This window comes from Macrotis lagotis, chromosome X (assembly GCF_037893015.1).
Source record: "Macrotis lagotis isolate mMagLag1 chromosome X, bilby.v1.9.chrom.fasta, whole genome shotgun sequence".
Taxonomy (NCBI): domain Eukaryota; kingdom Metazoa; phylum Chordata; class Mammalia; order Peramelemorphia; family Peramelidae; genus Macrotis; species Macrotis lagotis.
Window position 1 is genome coordinate 565,487,461 of NC_133666.1, and position 11,507 is coordinate 565,498,967.

At 36.6% G+C, this 11,507-nt stretch overlaps 1 protein-coding gene across 1 annotated transcript in view; it reads right to left on the reverse strand.

Moving 5' to 3' along the window:
• The window catches only part of EIF3E (eukaryotic translation initiation factor 3 subunit E), a 46,316-nt gene extending 38,858 nt beyond the window's left edge, over positions 1–7,458 (reverse strand). The window contains exons 1-2 of the mRNA XM_074201114.1: positions 7,321–7,458; positions 652–766 (exon numbers count right to left, since the gene is read on the reverse strand). Coding sequence (XP_074057215.1) covers positions 652–766; positions 7,321–7,410 — 205 coding nt within the window. The 5' untranslated portion in view covers positions 7,411–7,458. The remainder of the gene's footprint in view (positions 1–651; positions 767–7,320) is intronic.
• Positions 7,459–11,507: the final 4,049 nt, after the last annotated feature.

Consider the following 11,507-nt stretch of genomic DNA (forward strand, 5'->3'; position numbering starts at 1 on the left):
ATACACACAATTACAAGTGGCTAAACATGCCCAAGGGTTCATATGAAAATGTAACACTGCACCTTCATGCAGGGATAGCCTATAAATGTGTACACCCTTGTTTCTTCAAGATGCTGTGTTAACAAGAAAAAAGGCAAACAAGTTTCAGCTTCCTCCTTTAAAGCATGTGTCTAGTTAATTTCATTGCAAGTTGGATTTTGTTACTTAAGACAGATCAGTGACCTCAACATTGGCAGCATCTCTGTTCAAAGCTTTTGTGTTAAATATTAAAAATTTTTCTGAATGTTGATATGAACAATGTATTAAAAACTGAAAAAATTTAAATCTAAAGGCTCATTTATCAACTCATTTATCTTTATTCTTTCTTTCATAAGTATGTACCAGATGCTTTTCAAGATAATAAAGATATATACCAATAAGGTTACCAATATATGCAGATACAGAACTGACAATACAAATAAAAGGGATTATCAAGAAAGGAAAACATCTGATGTTCTTTTATAACAATTCTATGCCATTGAAAGAAATTTCTTTATAATTATATCAATCTAAGACTAAACCTTCTGGCAAAGAAGCTCATATACTTGAAAAATTTTAAAATACATGCAGAGTCCCAAAGTTGTGACCTTAATTTATTACCAGGGTACTTACCATGAGGAACATCATCAGAATAAAGGTTTTTATATACATCCATTGCAAAGTCCACCATGTTTGTGTCACTAAGAAGGTCCAATTTTCCTTGAAGTAATTCCTTTTCATTATATATCTGCAATGAAGAGTTGAGGAAATAATATTGAGCTATTCAAAATCAAATAAGACTACTGCTTGTTTTGTTATGCTCACTACACCTTTTAATAGAGTCTAAGATCACATTATCTTTTCAAACTACCAGTAATCCTAGTGACTGTCACATGAAAAAAAAATGCTCCAAACCAAAAAAAAAAAGCATTATTAGATTAACAAAGTTGGCAAAATAAGAAAATTACAAATAAACACAATGATGTACTAGTGCTTTGGTACTACCATTAAAGGAGAGCAATTTCATAGTATGCTCTAAGAATTAATAAATTATACATAAACAGTCATCAGTCCCACAGAGATCAAAGATGGAAAACTAATATGTACTATACTATCTATCCACTTAAGCTTTTTTTTGGTGTTGACAGAAACAGGAAATGACATGGGTTATCTATCACCTGGGGAGGATGGATGGTAAAGGAAAATTTCAATGGAGAAGATGGTTTCAGAAAAACCTGGGAAAAGTGGCAGAAGCAGATTGGTTTACACAGATTGGTTTACACAGAAACATATAAAGGCAAAAACTATTAAGATTTTAAAACTCCAACCAATCAGAGAGATGATTGATGGACTCATCACCTCAAATAAGATATATATTTTTTGGACATGGCCAAATGTAGATATTTATTTTGTTTGATATATATAATTATTAAGTGGAAAGTAGACAAAATAAATGCATGTTAACGGAAAAATTGAAAAGAATTTTTTTCTAAGGATCTTTGGATACTCCACGAGTTGTTCCTACTTACATAGGACTAACTAGATCTAGCCATGTAATTAGTTTCAAATCTCCCTAACTGTATTAGCTATCATTTTTCATAAGGAAAACAGGGCTTCATTTAAGTTACCATCAACTTGAAAGGGCAGAACATGTTAACAGTGCATTGAAACTCAAGATAAATGAGAAAAAAAATCCCCAAATTAAAAAAAAACCTATTAACACTCATAGACTCACGGATTTCAAGTCCTTCATAATAACTTTCTAACCCTTTGTAATATGGCTAAAAGTGATGACCTTTTTGCAATTCTCATCTTCCTAGTTACTTTTCTGCTGCATTGTTGACAAACCTCTCCATCTATCATGACACTTCCTTCTTGAGTAGTCTCCTACTGTCTAGCTGGTCTTTCTCAGTCTATTGTTTTTGTTTCCAACATCAATTTCATACTACCAATTATGCCAAAGTCTGTTCTAAGGCCCTCTGTCAAACAATCAGTATTGATTCTGTGATGGTATGCTCAGGATTAGGAAGGGAAGGTAAAAAGTATTTCTTTAGTCTCCTGGGTACTGTGCTAAACACATTATTAGATCGTCACAATAACCCCAGGAAGTGCTGCTATTATCTCCATTTTATAGTTGAGGAAACTGATGTACATAAAGGCTAAGTGAACTGTCCAGGGTCACACAGCTAACTAGCTTTTGAACTCCAGTTTTCCTGATCTGAATGCTCTGAGACTCAAGATGATTCCTGAAGGTCAGTAAAATCAAAAGTTGTAGTTGAGAAAGCAAAGAATTCAAGGTGCTAGGGATCAGTGAGATCAAAGGATATGAGTTTGGAGATGAAATATCAGATTGAAGTAATTGTCAAAGGGCCAGTATAGCTGGATCATAGTGTCAGGCAAAGGGAATTAAACAAGAGTAAATAAAAAATACATGTTCTTTTGACTCACAAAGAAATCTCATTTACCCTAAAATATTGTCAGTAGAACTTTTAATAGTAGAAAAGAATGAGAAGCAAATTAAATAAACATCAATTACTATCCATGGTTAAAAAACTATGGAATGTGAATTTAATGGAATCAACAATGAATATGAAGTATTCTTAGAATCATTTACTATATACTATGCATAAGAGTAAAGGCAAAAAAGGAATTTCTTTGCTCTAGAAGCTTACCAACTAAATAAGTAGAAACTGGAGTTTAAAATGATTCTTCTCCTACAATACATTCAATTTTGATCTATGTTTAACATGGTTACAAATGTAAAGCCCGTATCAGATTGCAAAGGGGGAGGGGCAGGGAAAGTAGGGAGTAAAATTGTAAAACTCAAAACCTTTAAAAAAAAGTTTGATAGAAGCTACCATTATATGTAGTTAGGAAGACAAATACTTATATAATTGTAAAAAACTAAATAGGAAAAACAAATACATTAAGTAAATAAAAAATATATGGAATTGGGGGGGGGGGGAAGATGAGAAAAAGTTTTCTGTAAGAGGGAGCTTAAGAAGTGAACCTAGAAGGTGCCCAAAGGTTGAGATAAGCATTGAGGGCATCAGTTCTCCAAATGTGGTTCAAGAAACTCTGAGGGGTTCTTGAGACTTTTCCCAGAAAAGTCCTTTAGATAAAGAATATCATGTCAAAGGGAAAGCTGCTCCTCTTTGCACCTGAGGTCTCCACATTCTGGCTGGAAGGGCAGATTAGAAGTAGGAAGTAGAAGTTGGAGCTTCAACAGGAGCTAGCACAGATCAAAAAGTTTGTTTTGAAACAGATGGAATAGAAGACTGGCACCCAGCAGCACCCTTCCTCAGAGGAAAGGTTGTATCTAGCAGGAGATGGAAAATACTAAGCACAATCAGTAGAATGTCTGCTGGAGGATACTGTCTCAAAATGTCTAAAGCAGTCACCTCTTAAAAAAAAATTAAAATGCACATTTTCATATTCAAAATAGAAGAATGAAGACTATGCATTTAAAGATGTAATTATCTTAACACATGACTTTCAAAGTTGGCTTGTTTGTTTCCCTCTTTTCCCTTTTATCAACCATTTTCTTGGTTGTTCATTTTTCTTTCCATCAGTTCTTACAAGTCTTTCCAAGTTTCTCTGACACCATCCCTTTTCAATCATTTCTTACAGCACAATAACTTTACCATATATTCATAAACTATATTTGTTCAAGCAATCAGAATTCCAATGTTTCCAAAGTTTCCAGTTTTTTGCTATAAATATTTTTGTACATATGAGTTCTTTTTATCCTTTCTTAAATCTCTTTGAGGTATAAACCACCTAGTGGTATCTCTGGGTCAGAGTATATTGTTAGTCTCTTTGGGGAAGTGGTTTCTAATTGCTTTCTGGAAAAGATATCAAAACACAATTCCACCAATAGGACACTGATGTGCCAAGTTTTTTTTCCTAAAGTCTTTCTAACAATTGTCATTTTCCTTTATTTTTTATCTTCATCTTAGTTAATTTTATGGATGTGAAATAAAATCAGAATTGGTTCAATTTATACATCTCATATTAGTAATTCTGACTTTTTTTCTAATACAGTTGACAGCTCTTGTGCATTCCAACTTCCCAAATTCTTAGCCTCCTTGAAGGTTCTGATTCCTCTGATTTTGAGTATTTTCATTCTTCCTTCAATTAGTTTCTCTTTATTTACTTATTTTTTTAATTGTATTTATTTAAGGCAATGGGGCTAAGAGACTTGCCCAAGTTCACACAATTGGGTAATTATTAAGTGTCTGAGGTTGGATTTGAACTCAGGTCCTCCTGACTCCAGGGCACCACCTAGCTACCCCTTCTTTATTTATTTCTGATTATGTCACAGTACCTCTTTATCTAAAGGTGATGAAGGGAATTATAGGCACAGGGAAACATTGTAATTGGAAACATTTTCCTAATCTTACTGCACAGTTAAGATCCTGTAATGTTATTCTACACTGGGAACTGATCCTTGGTAACCTTCTCTGCCCAATTAAAACATTTCCTCTTGACCTTTTACCAGGTCAGATAATTTCAGGGGGTCCCTCTGCATCAAAAGCTCCAATCAGATGCAAATTCCGTTCAACTTTTTAATATAACTTCATAATTTAATGCAAATATACCAAGATAAGAACACATTCTTCCTCCCTTCCTACAGATTCTTACCAGTCTTCCAAAGTGAGCATCTGATTCCAGTCAGGCAAAGGGAGTGGGGTTCCCCCTTTAACTCACTTTTCCTAGACACTTTCCAGCACAGGAAGTGGGCAAGACAAAAAAAGTTTGGCCCACATTCCCCAATAAGAGTCCAGTCATTTCTCTCTTTCCCTTAGGCATTCTCGACTAGATCTCTGTTTTTCAGCAACTTACAGTTGTCAGGAAATCAGTGATTGAAAAATTCTGAGCTTTCACACTCCCAGGGCTAATCATAGCAACACCAATTTCCCTGTCATCAAAGGGAAAGTCACTGTCACTAGTATGTATTGATTATTTGTAAAGATGTTTTAGGCTCCCTATTCAAATCAGTACCTACAAGAACCATTTTCACAATATCCCTGACAATTGTTTCTACTTGAAAATCTACAAAGAGGGAGAAATCCATGATTTTTCTTAAATCAAAATTCATCTTTCTTTAAGTCAACTCAAGCCTAGAGAAGGAAGTAGCTGTTCATTAAGTATTTTATCAAGTTGAGGGTTGGATTAAATGACCTTTAAGGTCCCTTCTAAAACTTTCCATCTTCTCCAGCAGATTTTCCTGTTATCACCACTCTCTAGTCTTCAAATTCTCCCTATTTACTGGCTCCTTCCCTGCTGCTTTCATCCTAAAAAAAAAATTCTCTGGGCAGTTAGGTATATAAAGAGTAATAGTTTTGGAGTCAGGAGGACTTGAGTTCAATTATCAGATATTTGATACTTGCTAAGCTGTGTGACCATGGGTAAGTCACTTAACCTTAACTGCCTTGAAAAAGAAAAATTTTTCACAGGATCCTACCATCTAAACTTAGACTTTTTATCTTCTGGTTCTTCTATGACTGACACTCCTGATTTTCATGCTGGTCGTAACCACTAACCGTAGCTATCTCCTGAGGGGATTAGAATGGCACATGTGGTAGTGGGAATTGAGTGACCCATCTCATGACTCAATTCTGAATATTAGTCCAATTATTGTGGTTCCTATTTTTCCAGCTTCAGTGCTTTGATTTTCCTAACTATCCTGTGAGCCATGTAACATAAGCATTATTAGAGAAGATAAGGCCAGCCACATACCTACCAATTATCATAGAAAAGAAAATAATTGTATTATCTTCTGGTTTCAAATGCAAATAACAGGAAAAAAAATCAAAGTTCAAAATTTGTATATCCAAGGGACTAAGGACAGTTTTTACATTGTACACACTAACAGCAACACTGGGTGAAGATGAACTATGATGGATTTTTTCATTTCAGCAGTATATCAATCAAAGATAATTCCTGAAAATTCTAAAAGACCTGTGATGGAAAACACCATCCATATCCAGAGGGGGAACCATGGCCATAAATGCAGACTATGTAAAAGTAGTCTTAGGCATTATTTTTTTCTTCTAATGTTTTGCCCCATTTAGATTTGATTCTTATTTCACAACATGATTAATATGGTTTTATGTTTAACATACTTTTACATGTATAATCTATATTGTATGCCTTCTGTCAAGAAGAAGAAAAAAATTAAAACTCATATCCTTTCAAAAAAAGACTGCTGAAAACTTAAAAAAAAAGACTATCCTTGGACAGTTATCTGTCTTCTGGGTTAGTTACAAACTTAGAAACATATCCAAAACACTCTGAAATAATTACTGCTGGCTTTTGTTTTTTTTAACTAATAGTTCACAATTAAAAAAAAAGCAATTAAGCACCAAGAGTTATTCTGTAAAATGTCTATCATTACATATATATATATATATACATATATATATAAATGTATAAACATTCAGAAAGAGAGAGAATTTGCAGGAAAAAAATCACTTTATTACTTGATTACTATGTAATTACTATCTGAACTGCTACATAAACAACACACCACATATCAAATGCAACTAAACAAAACTAACCAGCAAAAAATATTTTTTTTAAATTTCTTTATCTTAAGCACACGAAAGAGTAAGTTGATGAGAACACTAATCTCTTTATAGTATTTTTTAAAGGAAATGGATAAACAAGTTCGTCTGAAACGAAAACAAGCAGAACAGGTTTACACCTTTCATTCAGACTGACAAACACTTTTTAAGTAACTTTTGCCTTTCTCAAAGAGTTAAAGATAAGTGAGCTAACAACCTGAAGAAAACAAAAAACAATTTTTAAGCCATCTAAAGGAGAGGAAGAGGTGCGAAAAGGGAGAAAACGGGGTGAAGTCAAGGAAGAAGAGATTAGAGATTAATCCGGTATTTTAACAAGAGACCCCAAAGATACTATGACAAATCACCATCCGCAAAAGAAACACTAAGATCTTGCTCTGGGTGAGACGGTAACAGCAGGACCATAAAAAAGGCTGGGGGGGGGGGGTTGGAGTTGTATTAGAACTGCCCGCCACCGGGCCTCCTCTGGCCTGTTTTACGGACAGACAGTGGGAGCCCGACTCCAGGCCAAGCGGTCGCGGGCGCGCCTTGGGCCCCCGAGGAACCGAGCCGCTCCGCCGGCGCCTCCAGGCCCGGGCGGAAGGAGGAAGCCCCGCCGGCCCCTAGGCCGCCTCCCACGTGGAGAAGGCCCGGGGGCCCACTCCCGATCAGAGCGGGCGAGACAGGGGCCGCCGAGGCCCCCAGGCCTTCCTTGCAGCCGCAGGAACTCCCTCACCTCTTTGACTGAGAGAAACTCCAGCAGCGGGAAGACCAGATGGCGGTCCAAAAAGTGAGCGATGCGAGTAGTCAGGTCGTACTCCGCCATCTTGCCGGGAAAAAGGGAGGAAGTGTGCGCCAAGCTTTATTGATACTGTTGTAAAAGGGACAGGCAGACAAATCCTCCACTACGCCTGCGCAGCTCTGTAAACGCGGAGGGCTGGGGAAGGGAGAGAGAGGGGCAGCCTCGGGGCGGGGCTTTCCACTGAGGCCGGGGAATGCCGGGAAGATTGCACGCTTGCTGCGCAGGCGCACCGTTGGACCCGCCCCTTCCGGTTCTTCTCCTAGAGCTAGCGTGAGATTCGTTCTCCCAGCGGTCTGTTAGCTTTTTTTTTCCCCTTTCATATCTTCCCGCCTCTTTGATGCTTTCTTTCTCTAGCTTTGCCCAGAGACCGAGCTGACGTTGCCAGGCCTCCGGGGGCGCTTCCGGTGACGCCTATGTCAGGATGAATGGCGGAGGAAGCTGGGGCTGATGCCTTCATCTACGTTCATTCTGACTGTTAGGAGAACGTGGTTAGGTGGGGACTGACTGCCAGTGTGCAATATTGCTTACATTCTAGAATGTTAGCGCCTTGTGGGCAGGCGCTTTTTATTTTAGCTCTCCAAATCTTAATTTTAGCTCCTGGGCACAAAATAAGTTATTCCAAATTGATTTTTGAATTGAAATGCGTACTACGATAGCTTTATATTTTTATAATGCTTTAAGCTTTTACAAAGCACTTCGCATCCATTCTTGTTCGAGCCTTCCACCCGTCGGAGACCGTTTTGATTCCCATTTTACAGTTGTGGAAACTGGAGCTAAGAAAGATTAAATGGCTTGTCCAGAGTTTTAGCAAGGATACCATTTTTGTGCTTTATGGGATACTTAGGAAGCAAGGACTTTATAAAAGTAAGTTATGAAGTTGTATGGAACTCTAAAGGTAGTAAATTTGAATTCAACAAGTATTTATTTAGGGTCTAAAGGAATCCTTGCTCTTAAAGAAGTTACATTCTGTTGCAAAGATTTTTAATCAGGTGAGTGGATAGCTTTCTGAGAACAGATGAATTTGGATGAGGGGGGAAAATTCCATTATCGTTTTCACTAATCATTGTCAGAAAGTTAGTATTCCCATTACTTTTAATTAAAAATTAATTTTTGTTTATTTTTTTATTTTTGGAGGGTGGCTAGGTGGCGCAGTGGATAGAGTACCGGCCCTGGAGTCAGGAGTACCTGGGTTCAAATCTGGCCTCAGACATTTAATAATTACCTAGCTGGGCAAGCCACTTAAGCCCATTTGCCTTGCAAAAAACCTAAAAAAAAAAAATTTAAATATGGTTTTAAAAATTTCAAGGAAAGATCCATAGGTTTCAAGCCTGCAGAACAAAAAATGTTTTAAGAACCCCTATTTTAAAAACATAGACAAAAATAAGCTTACCAAGGAGATATGTTGAGGAAATATTTGAAGAAAATTTGAGGAAAATTGGAAAATTGAGAAAAATGGAGAAATTGGAATCCAAGCTAAGTACTTTACACACATCTTATTTGAGTGAGTAGTACAAGCTTTATTCTAATAATAATAATAATAATGATAATTAATGTTTTATAGCACTTATTACTAGACACTGTGCTAAGCACTTTATAATTATTATCTTTATTTGATCTTCACAACAACCCTTCAAGGCAGGTGCTATCACTATTTTACAGATGAGGAAACTGAGGTAAATAAGATAAAACATGGCTTAACCTAGGTTAAATTAAGGGTCCACATCAATTCATTTTATATCTAGATAAGTATCCCTTAAATATTATTTTTGCTGCTTTCCTTCATTCTTGAACACCACTACATCATAGAGATGATGCCATGACATCCATGTGAATTGGATTTAAGTGAGGCAGGGCTATACAAAAAGTCTCCAATCTCACTTTCTCCTCTGGAGCCATCTGGATCCAGCAGATGGATCAGAAGGACTGGAGATGACCCTGGATATGAGGCAGTCAGTGTTATGTGATTTCTCTAAGTCACCCAGCTCTTAAGAATCAAGGGTCTGGGGTCAAATTTGAACTCAGATCCCCTTCACTCCAGGGCTCATTGCCCTGTCCACTGCATCAGTACCAGACTGATGCTGTTTTAACCTTTTTTTAAAGGCTTCTAGTGAGTAGATTCCTCTTGCCTTCTATGCCAATCCATTTAATTTCTACATAGTTGCATTATTGTTAGAAAGTTTTTCCTTGTATCCCCCTAAATCTTACTATTGACTACAAACCACTCCTGTGAGGCCAAGCTGGGTTATATAATCGCCCTTAAAATACTCCACTAATTCTATGGGCTAAACATCTACTTTCTTCCACTGATCCTTAAGATATTGAATGAAATCAGAGGAAACAAAAAAAGATTGAAATTGGTGAGTGGGCATTCCACAGAGCACAGTGGGAAGGTCGAATAGTTTCTGGGAAATGGTAAGTTTAAGAATAATGGGAATAGGGGCAGCTAGGTGGCGCAGTGGATAGAGTACAGGTCCTGGAGTCAGGAGCACCTGAGTTCAAATTCAGCCTTAGACACTTAATTACCTAGCTGTGTGGCCTTGGGCAAGCCACTTAACCCCATTGCCTTGCAGAAAGCTTTAAAAAAAAGGAAAGAAAAAAGAAGAATGGGAATAGTAGAACATGGTTGATAGAGAGTGGGCTTGGTGAGCATGATTCTGAGCCAGAGGTTCATAATCATTGGGTTATGAATAGGACCAGGAGAAAATTTGTTAATCATTGAGGAATGAGTTCAGTTAGGTTTTCTTTGCAGTGAAGTGATTTTAATCTAGAGTCAAGAAGATCTGAGTTCAGATCTAGTGGCAGATATTTCCTAGCTGTATTAGTCTGGTCAAGACATTTAACCTCCATCTACCTGTTACCTCAATTGTGAAATGGAGTAATAGCACACAAACCTGTGAAGATTAAATGAAATAACATTTATAATGTCCTGATATTAGTATAGTATCTGACATAATAAATGTTTATTCCTTCTCCCTCCCTTCTTGGGCCTCAGGATGGAGGTGTTTCAAGTCTTTAGGCAGTTCAGACCAGAGATAAATAATTGCCTTTCTTTTTCCTTGGAAGGGAAGAGGAGCCTTCTTGGAAGGAAGTTGTTTCTGCTATTTTAGAGCTAGCTTAGTGACAAGGCACTAAGCTATGGTATTCTCTTTCTAATGGAGATTGGAATATTCTGTATCGAATTAGCAATATTTCTATTGTTTTTACCTCTACTCATCTTTACCCAAATTCTTTCTATCATGATTGTTTCTCCTGGTTCCTGCATTTTCTCAGTTGACTATACCACTATACTTCCAATTCTTTTGAATAAGGGAAATCCTTTTTAAACTTTTTTCAAATCATGGATCTGATCCAACCTAATTCTCAGATATATATTTGAATCAAATTCTCAAGTATATCTTATTAAATTTTCATTGTTCATTTGTACATTGACATTTGTTGTCTTTGACTTTTGCTATAGTTCTTAGATCTTTTCTCCTTTCAGTTTCTGGGCATATATATTGTTATTCTTTTTCCTACTTTAAGTATCTGGATTGGTGAATATGCAGCTTTCTAGAGAGCATTATGATATAATGTATAATGTTTTGAACCTGGATTTAGAATTGTAAATATCATAGTAAATATAATACAAGGAAGAAAGTGCTAAATTAGAAGATAAAGAAAAATTATTCTTTTATCACTCATGATGTGGCCCCAGGCATATCTTATAGTGATCCAAATAATGAGAAATAGCTATAGTAGACAGATCCCTTTTCTAGATATGTGTTTCCAAGATCCAGCCTAAGAAACAGTCAGACAGTTAAGTGTCACATAAGTAATAAGTAGCTAAGGTCGGATTCAAATGCAGGACCTGCATAATTACACATCAAGTACTTCCTTCCCTTTGCCTTTGCCTTTTTAAAACTCTCTTTTGCTATTTCTACATAATATACAAACCTTCCAACACCATAAAATAGTAATTTATATTTAAAGGTTCTTTTGTCATTTAGACTGATGAAACTTCACAGGTTTTAAAGCTTTGTAGTAGTCATTTATATATTGGAAATGAGGCATAGTTTTTATAATATTTTTTTTTATGTTTTTGCAAGACAGTGGGGTTAAGTGGCTTGCCCAAGGCCACACAG